Source organism: Vipera ursinii (assembly GCF_947247035.1).
Source record: "Vipera ursinii genome assembly, chromosome: 1".
NCBI classification, from domain to species: Eukaryota; Metazoa; Chordata; class Lepidosauria; order Squamata; family Viperidae; genus Vipera; species Vipera ursinii.
The window spans coordinates 355,768,193-355,788,749 of NC_139512.1; the positions used below are offsets into that span (position 1 = coordinate 355,768,193).

General features: G+C 45.3%; 1 protein-coding gene across 1 annotated transcript in view; it reads right to left on the reverse strand.

Annotated features, from left to right (window-relative positions):
* Positions 1 to 6,516: 6,516 nt before the first annotated feature.
* The window catches only part of ULK2 (unc-51 like autophagy activating kinase 2), a 129,566-nt gene continuing 115,525 nt past the window's right edge, over positions 6,517 to 20,557 (reverse strand). Inside the window, exons 22-27 of the mRNA XM_083350341.1 lie at positions 17,913 to 18,103; positions 17,343 to 17,521; positions 14,272 to 14,390; positions 12,042 to 12,199; positions 9,987 to 10,122; positions 6,517 to 7,573 (exon numbers count right to left, since the gene is read on the reverse strand). Of these exons, the coding sequence (XP_083206467.1) occupies positions 7,509 to 7,573; positions 9,987 to 10,122; positions 12,042 to 12,199; positions 14,272 to 14,390; positions 17,343 to 17,521; positions 17,913 to 18,103 (848 nt within the window). The 3' untranslated portion in view covers positions 6,517 to 7,508. The remainder of the gene's footprint in view (positions 7,574 to 9,986; positions 10,123 to 12,041; positions 12,200 to 14,271; positions 14,391 to 17,342; positions 17,522 to 17,912; positions 18,104 to 20,557) is intronic.

Here is a 20,557-nt window from a genome sequence, read left to right on the forward strand (position 1 = left end):
ATCACCCTCAAATGTAAAGTTATATAAAAATAATTATGAAAAGTTATGGGGAAAAGTACAAAAAGAATTAGATAGTTGGAAAAAAACTACAATTATCCTTATTGGGAAGAATTGCAGCTGTGAAAATGAATGTTTTGCCAAAATTTTTATTTTTATTTCAAATGATACCTATACTTAAAAAGGATTTAAATTTGGAGGAATGGCAAAAAGGTATTAATAAATTTGTTTGGGCAGGGAAAAAGCCACGAGTCAAATTTAAGATTATGCAAGACACGCGTGAAAGAGGTGGTCTTAAAATGCCTAATTTTAAATTATATTATGAAACTGCTGCTTTGTCAGCGATAAGTGATTGGTTTAATTTAACACAAGCGAGATTATTAAATCTTGAGGGCCATGATTTGTTATTTGGATGGCATGCATATTTATTGTATGACAAGAAGGTGGATAATGTGTTCAAGATAAATATTTTAAGGTATGCTCTGTTGCGAGTTTGGAAAAAGTACAGACACAAGTTAAATTATAAGATACCTATTTGGGCAATACCAAAACACGCAATAGAAAATATAAATGTTGGGTTTAAACATGATGTGATTACATATAAGGAAATTTTGTATTTTGAGAGGAATGTATGGCAATTAAAGCCATATAATATTTTAAAAGAAGAAAAGATTGTACAAACCTGGTTTCAGTACAGTCAATTACAGGCTAGGTGGAAAGAGGACCAGAAAACTGGTTTCTCAATGACTGATGAAAATTTGGTAAAGCAAATTAGAGATCAAGGTCAAGCACATATAAAAAGGATATATCTTGCATTGATAGAAATTGATTCAGAGACGGAACTTGTTAAAGATTGTATGATAAAGTGGGCTCAGAACTTTCAAGAAGTTATCACAATGGATACTTGGGAAAAGATCTGGGTGAGAAATGTAAAATTTACACAGGCCCAAAATTTAAGAGAGAACTTTTATAAAATGTTCTATAGGTGGCACTTAGATCCTAAAAAATTAGCAAGTATGTATCCGAACTGCCAGCCTAAATGTTGGAGGTGTGGTTGTGAAGATGCAACGTATTTTCACATATGGTGGACTTGTAAAAAGGTTAAAGCTTTTTGGATTAAAATTTGGTGGAATATGCAAAAAATATTCAAGAAAAGGATAAAGTTTTGTCCGCAATTGTTTTTACTGGGCATTATTATAGATACTACTGTTGTGGACACTAAGTTGATGTTGAACTTAATCACGGCAGCGAGACTTTTAGTAGCGCAATATTGGAAGAAGGAAGAACTGCCGACTATAGAAGAGTGGACTTTAAAAGTTTCCAATTTGGCGGAAATGGCAAAGATCTCAGCGTACTTGAAAGACCAGTCGCAACAGAGATACATTGCGGAGTGGAGAAGATGGATCGATTACATCCAGAATAAATGCGGGACTGAAACGTTTCACCTAGCATTCGAATAAGTATTGGATTTATGTGATATATAAATTTACTTGTAGTTATCTTAATAAGAGTTAAAGTGCGATAGAATTTAATATTTTATTGTTGTTTGCATATGGTAGGTTATGATTGTTTGTATTTTTATGCCCTGTATTGAGCTCTGGGATGTCGGGGAGGGGGAGGGGAGGGAGGAGTCGGGGAGGTTTGGGGAGAGGGGAGGGGATTGGGAGGGGTTTTGTTTTTTTTAAAAAATGTACTGTAAAACTTTTCAATTAAAAAACAAAAAGGAACCACCAAGAACACTGTCCCCTGCCAAATACTAACAGGGCAAATTGCTTATATATAAACAGAGCAAAACCCTCTCCCTTCTAGCACTGATGATGTTACCTAGTTGGGTCATGAAACGTCTGCAAGGAAACCACCCAGCTCAGAGAGCACCAAGGACCCCACGGTCTCCTCCTATTTCTGCTTTCTCCTCCTCTTTTCTCTCCACTCCACAACTCTCCCTACCACTGATGATGTTACCTAGCTGGGTCAAGAAACGCCTGCAAGGGAGCCACCAAGCTTAGAGAGCATGAAGGACCCCATAGTCTTCCTCCTCCTCTCACAAAGCCCCCTCCCTTCTAGTACTGATGTTCCCTAGCTGGGTCATGAAACGTCTGCAAGGAAACCACCCAGCTCAGAGAGCAGCGAGGACCCCACAGTCCTCCTCATCCTTCCCTTCCTCCTCCTCTCTGCAAAAAACCCCCTCCCTTCTAGCACTGATGATGTTCCCTAGTTAGGTCATGAAACGTCTGCAAGGAAACCATCCAGCTCAGAGGGCACCAGGGACCCCACAGTCCTTCCTCCTCCTCCTCCTCCTCCTCCTCCTCTTCGTCCCTTCTAGCACTGATGATGTTCCCTAGTTGGGTCATGAAACATCTGCAAGGAAACCACCCAGCTCAGAGAGCGCCAAGGACCCCACAGTCCTCCTCCTCTTCTCCACAAACCCCTCTCCCTTCTAGCTCTGATGATGTGTACCCAGTTGGCTCGTGAAAAACGTCTGCAGGAAAACCACTAAGCTCAGACAGGACCCAGGACACCCCCTTCTCTTGTTCCCCCTCCCCTTCTTCCAACTCCTCCCTCCTAGCATTCACCATGAGCCTTGGTGGAGCAGTGGGCTGATGCCTCCTTAAGTAACCCCAGCTGCCTGCAATGAGTGCAGGTTCGAGTCCCACCAGGCTCAAGGTTGACTCAGCCTTCCATCCTTCCCAGGTAGGTAAAATGAGGACCCAGATTGTTGGGGGCAAGTAAGCTGACTTTGTAATAATGCCGCTTGGGGGGGGTGTGTGAAAGCCCTAACAAGCAGGCATATACGTAGAATGAAGGCTACTGCTAAGCTTGTAAGCCGCCCTGAGTCTTCGGAGAAGGGCGGGATATAAATGGAATTAAAATAAAAAATAAAATAAATGTTACCCAGTTGGCGGTATATAAGTTTAATAAATAAATAAATAAATAAATAAAAAAATGAGACATCTGCAAGAAACCACCAAACTCCGAGAGCACCAGAGACCCCACACTCCTCCTCCTTTCCGCAAACCCTTCTAGCACTGATGACGTTCTCTAGTCCAGGGCTTTTCAACCTTTTCACCCATTGTACCACGTTTAGGATATGGCAACATCCGAGTACCACCAGTCGCCTAGCAAGGGGTCAAAAACTTGAATGACCAAAAGAAAAAAAAAGTGACGAAGCACAGGTAGTCCTCGACTTACAACAGTTCGCTTAGTGACTGTTCGAAGTTACTATGGCACTGAAAAAAGTGCCTCCCCACAAGCCACAGCCGAGCAAGACACCTTCCTGCCCGCCCGGTGGTGCTCTTCCTCCTGGCCGAGGTTTTCATGGCTGTGAGCATTTCTGTTGAGGATTGGCAGCGGGGGTGGGGTGGGGGAGCGTTTGGTTTTTATTCTCCCCCCTTTACTGAGTGATTGCAGCAGGTTTTGGTCCCTTCACATGACCCTGGGACACTGTGACCGTCATAAATATGAATCGGTTGCCAAGCATCTGAATGTAAGTCACAAGACCCTGGAGATGCTGCAACATTCCAGCTGATCGGCGCTTCTTCTGGGCTCAACGGAAGCGCCAGGATCAGCGCCGAGCTCCAGCTGGAGCCTGACGCTGATCCTGGCGCTTCCGCTGAGCCCCGACAGCCCTGCAGCTCCAGCCGTCTCTCGCTCAGGCTTGTGCAGTGCTGCCACTGGTTCAGCTCATTCCCCTCCCCCGCTACCACTCTTTCTAGGATGGTCGCGTACCACCTGCCAGGTGCCAATGGACCACGGGTGGTACCCGTACCGCTGGTTGAAAAGCCCTGACCTAGTTGGGTCATGAAATGTCTGCAAGGAAACCACCAAGTTTAGAGAGCATGAAGGTCCCCATAGTCTTCCTCCTCCTCCTCCTCTCACAAACCCCCTTCCCTTCTGGCAATGATGATGTTCCCTAATTGGGTCACGAAATATCTGCAAGAAAACCACCCAGCTCAGAGAGCGCCAAGGATCCCACAGTTCCTTCTGGGAATGTTTAATTAAAATTCACCATCCCATAATCAGACCCAAACCTTTCTGGGGCATGCCTTATTTTAATGCCCTCTTCCTTAGGCTAATTTAGATTACCTTGCTAGGCCCCAAACATGGGACAAATCTTTATTTCCTGTGTCAGCCTAACCTGAAGGCCATCGACAGGCAGTAGTCACACCGGTGACAGCTCTTATTTGTGTAAATTTTAAATTGCTAACAGAATTAAGGGAGACTGATATGCATTTCAAACTGACTGATGAAAACCAATAAGTTTGAAATGCATATCAGTCTCCCTTAATTCTTTGTTAGCAATTTAAAATTTACACACACACACACACACACACATATATGTGTATATACAAACATATATATATGTCAAATACTTGTTACATAAATATATATATATATATATATATATATATATATATATATATATATATATATATATATATATATATATATATTCAAATCAAGGTGTTGCCGTTGGTCATATATCTACACACACACACACACGTACGTATATGACAAACAGCAACACCTTGATTTGAATCCAATGGTTAAACCTATATAGGAACATCTGAGTATCAGTTTACACACACACACACACACACACACACACGACAAACAGCAACACCTTGATTTGAATCCAATGGTTAAACCTATATAGGAACATCTGAGTATCAGTTTACACACACACACACACACACACACACACACACGACAAACAGCAACACCTTGATTTGAATCCAATGGTTAAACCTATATAGGAACATCTGAGTATCAGTTTACACACACACACACACACACACACACACACACACACACACACAGGACAAACGGCAACACCTTGATTTGAATCCAATGGTTAAACCTTATATTATATATGTAGGAACATCTGAGTATCATTTTATTATTGTTTTGCTTGTTGGTTTGAATTTTAATATACATTTATACAGGTCATAATAAAAATTATCAACAGGATATTTCTCTTCAGTTATTACACTACGGGTCGACAATTAAAACACATGCAGTTACAAAGGAGGGGTAGTAGTAGAAACACAGTATTAAAGATCTAAAAATACAAACGTTGTATAAATTAAAAAAAAAAACCACTTTCAAATCAAGTTCCGAAATTGCTTGTACTGATAAATAAAAGTAAAAACGTACATTACTTTTGTCCAAGGAAAAATAAGACAGGGGGGGGAAGGGAAAAGGAGAGAAAAACGCACGCACAAAACACATTTTCTTCACACTCCGCAAAAGCGGATGAGGCTTAAATGCCAATCAACGTCCATCCAAAGAGGTTTGACTTTTTTTTTTTTGAAAAGACTCGAAATGATTCCGTTATAAACGAGCTATTATTTTTCCTCCTTTCAAGTGACGGCAGTTGAAAAACCTCTTAGAAGTTCAAGAGGACCAAGTATGAAATTTTGTGTTGTTTTTTTTAAATAACTTTTCAAGTTGAGCAAAGAACAGGGGAGGAAGAGGAGGAGGAGGAGGAGGAGGAGAGCAAGGGCAGAACTGCTCAAAAGCTGCTCCGAATAAACCTGATTATAATTATTTCTTAATGCTTTGCTATTTTTTCTTCTTTTTTTTTTAAAAAAAAAGCTTCTGCTACAAAAACAACGGTCCATCCAGGTGGCAGCTGTGCCTTTTTTTTTTTTTAAACCTCGAGTTCAAGGAGGGACACAACTTGGCATGCAACAGAAGACTTAAGCAACCAAGCAAGCCTTGATATAGGACGGGGCCGGAAACCATGTCAGAATGTTACCCAAAGTGAGTTTTACTCCGTCTCGGCAATGCTAAGACGCGTAGACTTCAACTCCCAGAATTCCCTAGCCGGCTACAGCTGGCTGTGGAATTCTGGGAGTCGAAATCTCTGACTCTTAAAAAAGTCGAGGAGATTGAGAAACACTCCAGACTATTTACTCAAGTATTAGATGATATATATATATATATATATATATATATATATATATATATATATATATATATATATATATATATATATATATGTATATATGTATATATGTATATATGTTTAAGTATTTGTCAAGGCTTTTTGAATGGACCTTGCTAATTAACTCTTTCATTCCTGTTTTGGCCCGGCTCAGGGCTTATCCACAGGAACTAGTCAACTTATGACAGCTCATTATTTGTGCAAATTATTCAAATTGCTAATAAAGAATTTGGGAGGCTAAGATGATCATTTCGAACTCATTTATGTTCTCATCAGTTAGTCATACCCTTTATCTGAGATTCGAACCCGGGCTGATTGTATATCAGGCAGTGTTTTAACCTCCTGAGCCACGGGGTTCTTTCTCTCTTATATTAGCTGGAAGGCAAGGCAAATGTATGTTTAAGTATTTGTCAAGGCTTTTTGAATGGACCTTGCTAATTAACTCTTTATATATATATATATATATATATATATATATATATATATATATATATATATATATATATATATATATATATATCCTTTTATCTAATACTTGAGTAAATATCTAATACTTGAGTAAATATAAAAGAGAAAGAATTCACCTTACGACATATCTACACAACTTTGAAACGTCTCCTAGGAAGCTGCGGGTTGAAAAAAGTTCGGCAGCGGGGTTTTTTTTGGGGGGGGGGGGGGAACGACGTTCATTTCTTCTCCTGCACCTCAACGAGTCAATAACGAATTATCGTTTCTCCCCCGCCCGCCAGTCTCTGCCCTGCCAGTAAGAATGGATAGTTGTGCCTTTTCTGTAATTTTTTTGTTTAATTATATCAAAAAAAAAACAAAAAACAAAACCCACCGATACGCAGTTTAGTAAATTAGTGCAATATAAAGTATTTGGGCGCGCGAGGGATTAGGAAGAACATCCAAAGTCGTACGTCTACGGTTGTTGCTAAAGGTTCAATTCAGGGATTCTCGCTGGACGCCCTTTTCTCCAAGAAGTCTGTCATTTTGCCTTGTCAGTTATTTAGTGTGTGTGTGTGTGTGTGTGTGTGTGTGTGTGTTTGTGTGTGTATATGCATATGCAAAATTAATCCAGGTTCCTGACGGTTTGAGATGGAGGGATCTTCGCCACTCACGCTCGGCTGCAAAGCTTCCCAGAACGCAAGTCCAGCCCGAACAAAGTGTCGCCTTCAGTTTTGTCCCGCGAAGCAGACATCCACCCGTTTCAAACCCAAAGCAAGGAACCAAATTTGGGGGGGGAGGGGGGAGAGAAATCCTGCCGGAGAAGGATCCCTCCGTCCTCTTGTAATCTACGAAGACGGCGAATCGTTGCTTGCCAAGATCAAAACTGCGGTGGAAATCGTATAAACCGTCTTTCCCCCGTCTGGCTGAGAAACGAATGTTTTTTTTCCAAGGACAATTTTTTTCCCCCTCCCAACATTATTTGCAATTTTTTTTTCCTGTTTCATGAATTTTTTTCTTTTCTTCCTTTGATATAAGCCTGCTGGGATGGGAAATACGCGAAGATTTTTGGGCTAGGCTAAGTGGTCCCGGGGGAGTAGGGCACACGGGGGGTCTTCTATTCATAGACGGCGACGGCGTTGCAACAAAGAGCAGAGAGTCTCCGTTCGATATTGGCTTTATCTGAAAAACAAAAGAAAAGAAAAAAAAAGGCATGAAGACATCGGCGTGCGTGTGAGTAATGCTTGCTCCGCGTGGGAGCCCGCTCTGAGCTAGGCGAGCAAAATCTTTTGAAAAATCTCGAAAAGGTTTAAAAGGATCCGGGGTTGAGGTGCGCTGAGACTGATCTGCAACTGGTTGCAAGCTCGTCGTGTTTTGTGACGCTTGCTTTACATAACTTGGGCGTCCTCCTGGATTCACGGCTCAATTTTGAAGATCACATAGGAGCCATGACCAGGGGGGCTTTTGCCCAGGTTCGCCTGGTGCACCAGTTGCGGCCCTATTTGGACCGAGATGCCCTACGCACAGTCACTCATGCGCTCGTGACCTCCCGTTTGGACTATTGCAACGCTCTCTACATGGGGCTGCCCTTGAGGACCATTCGGAGACAACTGGTGTAGAATTCAGCCGCGCGAGTTGTGATGGGGGTCTCCCGATACTCCCATGTAACACCTCTACTCCGCGAGCTGCATTGGCTTCCGGTTGCCCTCCGGGTGAGATTCATGGTGCTGGTGATGACCTATAAAGCCCTAAATGGCTTGGGTCCGGGATATCTGAGGGAACACCTGCTGCCGGCATCAAGCTCCCTTCGTCCAGTGCGCTCGCAGAGGGTGGGTCTTCTCAGGGTGCCGCCGGTTAAAGATTGCCGGCGGGTAACACCCAGGGGGAGGGCCTTCTCTGTGGGTGCGCCTGCCCTCTGGAACCAGCTGCCCGTTAAAGGTCAACCCGTCTTATAGTTGTAATTGAGCCCGTAATTGCAGCCATTAAGTCACGCTGATTCCAAAGAAAGGTCATTGTGGGACTTAGCAACAAAAATGTTGGGCTCCATTTTGGTTGTAAGCCAAGGACTGCTTCTATAATATAAAATGAGCAGCCTCCAAAGTAAAAATGCCACAACACACCTGAATTTTTGCATACAGGTAGTCCTCCATTTTGGTCCGTGATTCATATATGTAGCAGGCCTAGCTATACGATTATCTATCTCATCTTGCCTATTTCCTTATCTTCTCAGGACTATGACTTTGCTGCTTGCATCTTACGAGTTGCATGAACTGTTCTGTTTAGTATCCTAGTATGATTTATGCTGATCGCTTATTTAGCAAATCTAGACAGCACACTAAAAAGCAGAGACATCACCCTGTCAACAAAAGTGCGTATAGTCAAGGCTATGGTCTTCCCAGTTGCAATGTATGGCAGTGAAAGCTGGACCATAAGAAAGGCTGAGCGCCAAAGAATGGAGGCCTTTGAACTCTGGTGCTGGAGAAGACTCCTGCGAGTCCCTTGGACTGCCAGGCGATCAAACCGGTCAGTCCTAGAGGAGATCCACCCTGACTGCTCTTTAGAAGGCCAGATCCTGAAGCTAAAACTCAAATCCTTTGGCCACCTAATGAGAAGGAAGGACTCACTGGAGAAGACCCTAATGCTGGGAAAGATCGAGGGCAAGAGAAGAAGGGGACGACAGAGAATGAGGTGGCTGTATGGAGTCACTGAAGCAGGAGGCGTGAGCTTAAAGGGACTCCAGAAGATGGTAGAGGACAGGAAGGCCTGGAGGAACGTTGTCCATGGGGTCGCGATGGGTCGGACACGACTTCGCAGCTAACAACAACAAATGACCACCAGGGAGTGTTGTATCTTATGATTTATGAGGAATGTTTTTTATGATTATAATCATGATTTGTTGCTTGTATATACACTGAGAGCTTAGGCACCGGAGACAAATTCCTTGTGTGTGTCCAATTGCACAGGGCCATTAAAGAATAGAATTCAATTCAGTTCAATTCAATCCTATCCTGTTGTTCTGTTCTGTTCTGTTATTCTATTCCATTCTATTATTCTATTGTTATTCCATTCTATTCTTTCCTATTCTATTTCCTATTCTATTCTCTATTTTATTCTATTCCGTTCTTTCATTATTCTATTCTATTCTATTCTATTCTATTCTATTCTATTCTATTCTATTCTATTTTATTCTATTCTAATTTCATTCCATTCCATCTATTCTATTCTATTCTATTCTATTCTTTATTCTATTCCATTCCATTCTCTATTCTATTTCTATTCCTATTCCTATTCCAATTCTATTCTATTCCTGATTCTATCCTATCCTATCCATCATGGTGTAAATTTTTTTCAAAATAACCAAAAAAGGTTATTTTCATTTTATTCTATTCTATTCTATTCTATTCTATTCTATTCTATTCTATTCTATTCTATTCTATTCTATTCTATTCTATTCTATTCTATTCTATTCTATTCTATTCCTGATTCTATTCTATTCTATTCACTCTGCTCTACTCTATATACATAAATTAACCGTAATATATGATGGCGGTTTTACATGACCCATAAAACTAGCCCCCGCAGCACCATGACCTACAGCGGTTTACGTTGTCAATGTCAGCTGGGTCCTGCAAAATCTTCGCTAGGCCTTCCAACAGCAAGGCGGCTTTGTGGTACCGGTAAGCAATATCTTCGGTCTGCTGAAACATCTCATCCAAGGCTGCTGCTTGGACCTAAGGAGGAGAGGCAGATTAACGGAAGCCAAGAGGAAAAAGACAGGAGCCACTGTGCAGCAGACAATCTGAGGGCAGCCTGTGTGTATGTATGTATGTATTTACTTGACAGATAGTCCTCGTCTTACAAAGACAATTGAGCCCCAAATTTCCGTCACTAGGCAATGAGACAGTTGTTAGCTGACTGCTGTCCCATTTTACCACCTTTCCTGCCGCAGTCGTTGAGTGAAACAGTGCCATCGTTAAGTTAGCAGCACGGTTGTTAAGTGAATCTGGCTTCCCCTTTGACTTGGCTTGCCAGAAGGTTTGAAAAAGGGGGGGGTCACGTGACCTTGGGACGCTGCGACCGTGATAAATGAGAGCGGTTAAGTGTCTGAATTTTGATCGCATGACCCTGGGGATGCTGCAACGGTCCTCAGTGTGAAAAACGGTCGTAACGTTTCCCCACCCCCTTTTTTTTAAAAAAAGTGTCGTTGTTAACTTCGGTCACTGAATGAACTGTTGTAAGTCAAGGACGACCCGTATTAAGTTTATTTGCTGTCCCATCTTGTTTCGAAGGGAGAGTTTGCTCTGGTCAGGCAAAAGTTCCCGAGCCTTTGAATGACAGCCAGAGTCCAATGCCCAAGTGTGAAAATCTTGCAGGTGTTGTGAAAGATGTGACCTCTCTGAACATCTCGAGGGCTTCCAACTATGTGATATATGGTAGATTGTGGGAAAAGCTTCTGGGACCGCACAACCCCGGGGGTGTTCATGCCAAAGATAATGAAGTCTGATGAAAGATTGGTTAGGCAGCAGCACCACAAACTTTCCCCAAATTAGGAGGAAGAAGTAACGAGGGGAAAAATCACTCTTAATTAATCCCTTAGGTGCTCCGGTTACGCTGGAGTTGTTTGCCTGCCTGCTTAACAGCAGCGGGAGGCCTTCTACAGATCAGTCCTCGACTTACGACTGTAAGAAGGGCCAGAACTTCCATTGCTAAGACAAACAGTGAGTCGTGCGCAATTTTGCAATCTTTTTTTTTTTTTTTGCCACGGCTGTTAAGCGAATCACGACACTGGTTAAGTGAACCTGGCTTGCCCTATTGATTTAGCTTGTCAAATGCCGGCTGGGAAGATTGCAAACGGTGATCGCGGGAGCCTGGGATGCAACTGTCATTATAAGTGGCGGCACCCCAATTCTGATCACGTGACTGTGGGGATGCTGCAACGGTTGTAAGTGCGAGGATCAGCCCTAAGTCACTCTTTCAGTGTCGTGGCAACTTGGAACAGTCGCTAAACAAATGCCAAGAGCTGGGGAAATCGGGAGATTCGGGCTGTTCAAAGGAGTATAAAAATTTATTGCCTGCTTAAGCTCTCTACAGGTAGTCCTCAACTTACGGCCACAATGGAGCCCAAAGTGCCTGTTGTTAAGTGAGACATTTGTTAAGTGGGTTTGACCCCATTTTATAACTATTCTTGCCACAATTGTTAAGCGAATCACTGCAGTTGTTAAGTTAGTGACAGGGTTGTTAAGTGAATCTGGCTTTCCCCCACTGACTTTCCTTGTTAGGTCACAAAAGGGGATCACGTGATGCCAGGACACTGTAATCGTCATAAATATGAGTCGGTTGACAAGAATCCTAATTTTGATCATGTGACCATGGGGATGCTGCAATGGTCTTAAGGGTGGAAAACCTTTTTCAGTGCTGTTGTGAATTTGAACGGTCACTGAAGAAATTGTTGTACGTCGAGGACTACCTATACAAGAATCTGAGCTACTAATGGTCGCGGGAAATGAGTGGGAATTAAGGCATTCAAGGTCGGCTGGATGTACAATCTTTTGCGACCGCGAAGGGACTCGTGACTTATGAGGTGTTTGACCTCTCCCTTGAGCTCGGATCGGATCGCCCGATGATCGATTTCTTCTGCCAGCTTTCTTACCATTTCCACCGCGCAATTGTAGATGAGCTTTTCGGCGGTGACGCTGTTGATTTCATCGACAAAACGCTGCTTATCTGAGAAAAACTGGTTCAGCTTTTCGGTCAGCTTCTTGCACATGGCGATGCAGAATTTGTACCTCTCGTTCAGATTTTTGACAACTGCAAAAGAAGGAATCGGAAGCAAAAAATGCAATCAGTAGCAAAAAAAAATTCCCATTTGGCTCTTGGGCTGCTATGACAAAATGGGGGAGGTTAAGAGCAGATTTCTGACCCCTAGGAGGGTGCAGGAGAACAATATATACAAATCAACAAATCTCACACATCACAGCTACCTTTGGTCTTAGCAACCCTTCCCTTTTGAGCCAGCAGTGTCCACAACCTTGGCAACTTTAAGAAGACTGGGTGCCATATTTTGTGAACAGATGTGTTGGTTAATAATAATAATCTGGCCATTTGCAACGTGAATTGTGGCGAGTCACATCCTGCCCACCGCCCTAGTCACTAAGCCACCTCTACAATATCCAGTTGTGAGACCCCCAACAAAGTAACCCCTCAAGGTCAGGGGTTTGCAACTTTAAGGAGGTTTGGCAACTTTATAATTCAGGGACTTCAATTCCCAGAATTCCCCAGCCAGCACTTGACAAATTTTAAGGCTTGTGGACTTCAACTCCCAGCATTCCCTGGCCAGCACTTGGCAACTTTAAGACTTGGGGACTGCAATTCCCAGAATTCCCCAGGCGAAAGGGTAACAAAACCGGGCATAGTCATGCAATCATTCACTTAACGGCCACATGGCAATTGTGTTGCAAGTTGAGGACTACCTTGAATCGAGGCAGAGATGGAAAGGTGCAAGGCGCAGCTACTTAAAAGGGTTGTTGACAGGTGCACTTTTCTAAATAACAATATTCCAATATCTGAGGGGTTGCCACAAAAAAGAGGTGTGTGTGTCAGCCTAACCTCCAAAGCGTCCAAAGGCAGGACAAGAAGCAACGGGTGGAAACTAATCAAGGAGAGAAGCAACCTGGAACTAAGGAGAAACTTCCTGACAGAACAATTAACCAGTGGAACTCCTCGCCTCCAGAGGTGGTGAATGCTCCAACACTGGAAGTTTTTAAGAAGAGACATGACAGTCATTTGTCTGAAACGGTACAGGGTTTCCTGCCTGAGCAGGGGGTTGGGACTAGATGACCTCTAAGATCCCTTCCAACTTTATATCATCATCATCATCATCATCATCATCATCATCATCAACCTGCCTCCAGAAGTTGTGAATGCTCCAACACTGGAAGTTTTTAAGAAGAGACTGGACGACCATTTATCAGAAATGGTACAGGGTCTCCTGTCTGAGCAAGGGGTTGGACTAGATGACCTCCAAGGTCCCTTCCGGCTCTGTTATTCTGTTAAATGTTATCTGGAAAAAGACAGGCTCTAAGTGTTGTTACCCAACATTGTGCAACATAGGACACTCCCTGAAAAAAAAACAGGCTTGGGAGGCCTGCAGCCCCAGAAGCTTCTCAATTCAGGCGTGGTGATCTGGCAACAAAATGGCTATTGCAGGTAATGTTTACAAGTAATTATGCTCACCGCCTGGTAATCTGAGGGCATCTATCTGAGTAGTGCCCCGAAACTCAGCTGTAATTTTTGCCTTTACAGAGTTTAGTGACCGTTCAAAATTACAAGGGCACTGGGGAAAAAAAAGTCATTTTAAGGAGCCTTTTTCACACTTACGACCCTCGTAGTGTTCCCACGGTCACGTGATCGACATTCAGACACCGGGCAAGTGATTCATACTTATGACGGTCACTGGGTCCTGGGTGTGTGTGTGTGTGTGTGTGTGTGTGTGTGTGTGTGTCATGTGCTTCCTCTTTTGCGACCTGCTGACCAGCCAACTCAACGGGCAAGCAAGGTTCAGTGAAGAACTGGGTGACTAACTTAACAGCTGCAGCGATTCGCTTAAAAGAACGGCGGCCAGAAAAGTGGCAAAACGGAGCGAAGCTGTCTTGCCCGGCCCCAGAAACGCCGGGCTCAACGGTGGCCGTTAAGTGCGAGGACTGCCTGTACTTCCGACGGGACTAGGTGAAATGAAGGAAAAGAAGAAGAAAAAGGTCGCGTTGCCAGCCGAAAAGAATTTGCCCTCGGGAGCCCTCAACCGCCAGAGAGGTCAATTGGGACTCCCGAGATTGGGGGGAACGTTCTCGAACTTTCCGCGGAAGAAAAATCGCCGGGCTCACCTTGCTTCACGGCGGTCGAGAGGTTCAGCTTGGCCGACTTGATCTGGGCTTTGGCCAGGTGCAACGAGGAGGCCAGGAGCTGGGCGGCTTTCATGTAGAGAACCAGCTGCTCAACTTGCCTAGAGGACAGGGAGACAAACAGGGCAACGTCAACAACCTTCTCGTTGCTTACAACGCAGCCGCTCGACAATCTGTTTGGCCGGGTTGGATTCAAGCAGGGATGCTAGAAAGCCAGTCAAGAGCTGAAGAAGCTTCTTGGAGGAGAAGCGAAACGTCTTCGAGGGAAAAACAAAGAACGTTCCAGTGGCCTCCTGAAAAAGCACCTTTGGGAAAACCACGACGTGGATGATGGCTGAGAGTGCGTGGACATTTAGCCGTGCGCTTTGGGACCAACCCCCTTCGGATGGTGCGGGAGGATGAAGGGATTTCCAGAAAACACGGCAGACTACGAAAACCATCTGCGCTTCGGCTGGAGATGCAGACAGCACAGACTCGTCCCCAACAGCCTGTGTTGCCCGTCCCCAACAGGGAAGGGGGGGGGGAGAGGATGGTTACTAAAGCGATTTTCAAACAACAGGGGATGTTTTAACTGGGGGAGGGAGGGGGACAGACAGGTCTGGATTGCATCTTCATTTACAACTGAAAAGGAAAGCAATAACCATAAAACCAAGGAGAGTTCCCTTTCCCATGGAAGGGCCTGACACCTAGCAACTGATGAGAGCCTGACCAAATGGATGAGGGGAGGGGCTGAAATGGGAATGTTTTATATAGGATTGAAATGTAACTTTGTTAGATTCCGTCTTGTATTGCCACAATCGATTCCATCCTAGTAAACATTTTCCTTTTGGACTAAACTTGCATCCAAGAGTTCTTATTTCCTAAGATGTGGATTGAGGTGGGTCCTGACACCCGGGGCGGAAAACCACCTGTAGCCAAGAAGGCTTCACACCCATTTGCACCGCTCAGGTGACCCCGGGAACGCAGGTAAGCCTCCAAGTGGCCTCAACGACTCTCTAAAAGGAATGCAAATGACCGGCTGTCTGGAAGGAGTATAAATCTTTCCGTTCCCCACCATCCCAGTCAGAGCTGAAGAAGCTTCTGGGAGGAGGAGCGAAACGTCTTCAGAGGAAAAACAAGAAAGTCCATCAAACATCGACCTCCGCCCATTCCCAGTTCTTTGGGAAGGACCCAATAGGCAGACCAAAATGCCAAATCCAGTTGGAACATTCGGCGGGCTGTGCAATGAATTACCCTGGAGTTCCCCGACCTTTTGAGATTGGCGGCCTGGAGCAGGGAGATGGTAGAAAGGAGGAATGGTTTTGTGTATGTGGGGTGTGTGTGTTTGTTTGTGTGTAAATGCACAAACGCGCGTGCCCTCGGACACCCGTTGCTCATGTGAGTGGGGCCGTGGGCCCTTGCGCAAGTGTGGCTGGGAGCGCCTGTGATGCTCGTGGTGATGCAAGAGTTTGTGGTGGGGCTGCAAAGGCTCACACTGACGCTCGCACGAGCGGGGCTACGTGCACGTGAGCACACGGACACACTGGCCAGCCACTCACATGGCCTAGTGGCCAATAGGCCATGGCCCGGTATGTAGGCTGCGGCCCACAGTTTGGGGACTCCTGAATTAGAGTCAGGGCTATTTTTGTCGTAGAACGCGCCGGAACAAAGTTCCGGCACCTTTTTTCAACGGATTTTTCCAGAGTCGCCTTCTTTTCCTATTGTTTCTCTTCCTACCCGTTTGTTTTAGAAAATGCCCCGCTGGTGGTACAAAGCGAGCGGGGTCCTCTCCGGCGCTGTCCGCCTCCTCTAGGAAGAGCCAGGAGGCGCCGGAGCACGACAGCCAAAGCGTGGCTTGATTGGCTGGGTTGGACCACATGGCGTGGCAGGCGACAGTGGTGGTGGGAGACACATCAACATGGAGGCCATCTTTCACAAGAGCGCGAGCGAGCCTTTCGCCTTCCCTTACAGAAGGCGGTGAGTGTGTGAAAGGCTGGGATATCTACAAAAATCTCTTTTTAGTCTTTTACACTTTATATTCAAACTGCCGAGGAGAAGAATAAGAATAAAGCCCATGTCTTGTGATTTGGAATTATTATATTATTATTATTATTATTATTATTATTATTATTATTATTATTATTATTATTATTATTATTATCTATTCTAATTCTATTCTATTCTTAATTCTAGTCTATATTCTATTCTATTCTACATTCCTCCTATTGTTCTACTTTATTCTATTCTATACTTATTTCTATTTCTATTCTTAACATATTCTCACCTTTCCTCTACAAAGTGTGAAATCGTGTTTATTTTAAATTTTTTAAAATAAAAGTTACTGGCCACCTAACTTACCTCAGGGTAACTTGGACAGCTTACAATCATAAAAAATAAAATAAAGATAGAAAAAAAAGCATAAATAAAATGTTGAACGTTGAAACCATTTTGTACAAGCGAGAAGTTGGAACATGAACCGCCCCAGGCAGGAAGAGAGTGCTGTGATTCCTCGCCAGCCAGTGGATCTGGCAGCTGAGTCTAAGGAATCGGACGAGGAGGATGGGCCTGGAGTGACATCAGTGTCAGAGGAAGGCTCTGAGGAGCTCCGAGAGTTACAGTCGGACGAAAAGCCTGGCCCCTCTACTCGCGCTCAGGCTGAGACACAGCTGAGCTGGGAGCCTGTGTTGGACAGCGACGAAGCACAGCTGGGACAAATCCAGGATGCACGAAAGCGCATGAAGCGAGCAGGACAGAGGGATGCAGTGGGGCGGCTCCAAAGGCAAAGGAGAAGGCATTAGGAAGCTACGTCTTCGCTGAAAAATGAAAGGGAAGGGGTGGGAGGTGCTGGTTGCCGAAGACAACCGTTCGTGTTGAGGATGGAATTTCTGTGAACCGTGTTTGTTTGCCTCGGACACTGACTCAGGTCTGTGAGAATAAAACGGGTTGGTTTTTCTTGCGGTTCCTGCCTGTTTCTTGGAAGAGGGGTTTTTCCTTGCAAGCAGAACAAGGACTCACATAGGCCGGGACAGAACAGAGACTTCCACGAAAGCCAGACATTTTGAGGAGTTACCCACCCCCAGTCTTTGCTCAGCTGGCTGATCTGATCCACCACGATGCTCTCCTGGATCTGGTAGAGGGACACGGCGGAGCTGCAGAGCTCTGGGTTGCCACTCCGAATAGCCGTCAGGTCCAGCACGCACTCCGTGAACGCCAGCATCAAATTCAAGTGGCGCAGCGTGTCGGTGTGCTCTCTCTGGAGGGAAGCAAGCCAAAGTTGAGCTTCAATTTTCGGCCCTGCACTGAGGCCACCAAGAACACCTGATCCTTGTGCGAGACAAAATCCCGTGCGCGTCACACTTGGGCCAAATCAAAGTACAGGCAGACTCACAACAACAGTTCATCTAGGGACCGCTCAAAGTTACAACGGCACTGAAAAAAAAAGCGACGTACGACCATTTTTATGCTGAAGCATTCCTCCGGCCACATGACCGAGATTCAGTCAGCAGAAGTAGCCTGCAATCCTGCGATTCAAACCACTGCGCCACGGGGGCTCTTATGATGCTAAACGAAGGATAGTTAATTTGAGGGCCACCCTGTACCCCTTTACCTTGTACTGTAATTCTCTCTCTCTCTCAACCCCGTACCTCCATCAAAGTTTCTTCCGGCAGTTCTGGAGCTTCAAAGCTGGGAGGTGATGTGCCGTATGGCATGTACTTCAAGCAAGGTGCTGCCTCAGCGGCGGGAGGAGAGGAGCCCATATAAATTCCGGGCGGAGAGCTCATCAGGACCCGGCCACTGGTAGAACACAGGGAGCCTCCCGAGCTGTTAGAGCCAACTAAAAAGCAGGGGGAGAGAGAGAGAGAGAGAGAAAAAAAAAGACGCATCACGACACATGGATAGACACACTCTAAAGCAGGGCTTTTCAACCAGTGGTATGGGTGCCACCTGGGGTACATTGGCATCTGGCAGGTGGCATGCGGCCATCCTAGAAAAGTGGTAGCGGGGGAGGGAATTGAGCTGAACCGGTGGCAGCACCGCACAAGCCTGAGCGAGAGACGGCTGGAGCTGCAGGACTGTCGGGGCTCAGCGGAAGCGCCAGGATCAGCGCCAGGATCCAGCTGGAGCTCAGCACTAATCCTGGCAGTTCTGAGCCCAGAAGAAGCGCCGATCAGCTGGAATTTATTTATTTATTTATTTTATTACATTTATATACCGCCCTTTCCCGGAGGACTCAGGGCGGTTTACAGGGTAATTAAAAACCAAAAATACAAAAGTTAAAAACCAAGTTTAAAAAAGATTAAATTTATCCCTGTACAAATAAAACCCCAATTAAAATAAATTAATCCTCAGCCTGGGCCAGAGAGCTCAAAGAGCCAGGTCTTCAGGCCCCGGCGGAATGACCGGAGGTCGGGGGCAGTCCTCAGCTCCACCGGCAGCTGGTTCCACAGGGCAGGTGCCCCCACAGAGAAGGCCCTATCCCTGGGTGTCGTCCGCCAGCAATCTCTTACCGGTGGCACCCTGAGAAGACCCTCCCTGTGGGAGCGCACTGGGCGAAGGGAACTTGATGCCGGCAGCAGGTGTTCCCTCAGATACCCCGGACCCTCGCCATTTAGGGCTTTATAGGTCATCACCAGCACCTTGAATTTCACCCGGAGGGCAACCGGAAGCCAATGCAGCATCTCCAGGGTCTTGTGATTTACATTCAGATGCTTGGCAACTGATTCATATTTATGACGGTCACGGTGTCCCAGGGTCATGTGAAGGGACCTAAACCTGCTGCAACCACCCAGATGATGCGGGGGGGAATAAAAACCAAACACCCCCTCCACCCCCGCTGCCAATCCTCAACAGAAATGCTCACAACAATGAAAACCTCGGACAGGAGGAAGAGCGCCGCCGGGCGGGCAGGCGGGTGTCTTGCTTGGCTGTGGCTTGGGGGGCACTTTTTTCAGGGCCATTGTAACTTCGAACAGTTTTCATCCAGACGTTTTCGTTACCAAATTAGGTAACGTCATCAATGCTTGAAGGGATGGGGGTGGGCTGTGTTTATATATATTATAGTTTATAGTTTATAGTTTATTTGATTTATATACCGCCCTTCTCCTTGGTGGGACTCAGGGCGGTTCACAGGGCATACATAAGAAACACTATACAAAAATTAAAAAGAATTAAATCCATGCCCAATTAAAAACAGAAGTACAGATTAAAAACAATTAAAAGCCCATAATCCCCCATCAGGCCAGACCAGCTAATTCGAACAGATGGGTCTTCAGGCCCCGACGGAAAGTTCGAAGGTCTGGTGCCATCCGGAGCTCCACCGGCAATTGATTCCATAAAGTATTATGGAATATTATGAGCTTGCCCTGTCAATGTTCACGGGGGCATTTTCTTCTTCTTAGTAGTTCTGTGATTAGGCTGTGGTTTATTGTAGCCTCTATAAAAACAGAGAGAAAACCTCACTCCCTTCTAAGACTGATGTTACTTGGCTGGGTAAGGAAATGTCTGCTAAAAAAACAAACACAACCAAGCTCAGAGAGCACCCAGGACTCCATAGTCAAGACTGCATCGGCCCTGAAGGGCCTCGACGTGACTCCGCATTTCCTTCCATGAAAGTTTAGTTTCAATTTACTATCCCATAATCAAACCTACAACTTTTCTGGTGGAGGCATTGTTTTTATCCCCTCTTACTTAGGCCAAGCACCAAGGACTCCAAGTCCTCCCCACCACACACACTTCTCCACAAACCTCACTCCCTTCTAGCGCTGATGATGTTACCTAGTTGGGAAATGAAACGTCTGCAAGAAAACAGCCAAGCTCAGAGAGCACCAAGGACACCAGTTTCAGTTTCAGTTTTATTTAATTTATATACCGCCCTTCTCCTTGGTGGGGACTCAGGGCGGTTCACAGGGCATATATAAAAAAGACAATACAAAAATTAAAAAAAGATTAAACCCATGCCGAGTTAAAAACAGTGAACAAATCTAAAACAACTATTAAAACCCATCCCCGTCAGGCCAGACCAGCTATTTCAAATAGGTGGGTCTTCAGGTCACGACGGAAAGTTCGGAGGTCTGGTGCCATCCGGAGCTCCACCGGCAGTTGGTTCCATAATGCCGGAGCGCCCACAGAGAAGGCCCTCCCCCTGGGGGCCACCAGTCGGCATTCCCTGACTGGCGGCACCCTGAGGAGGCCCTCTCTGTGGGAACGCACAGGGCGGAGGGGAGTTGACGCCGGCAGCAGGTGGTCCCTGAGGTATCCCGGACCCATGCCATGTAAGGACTTAAAGATC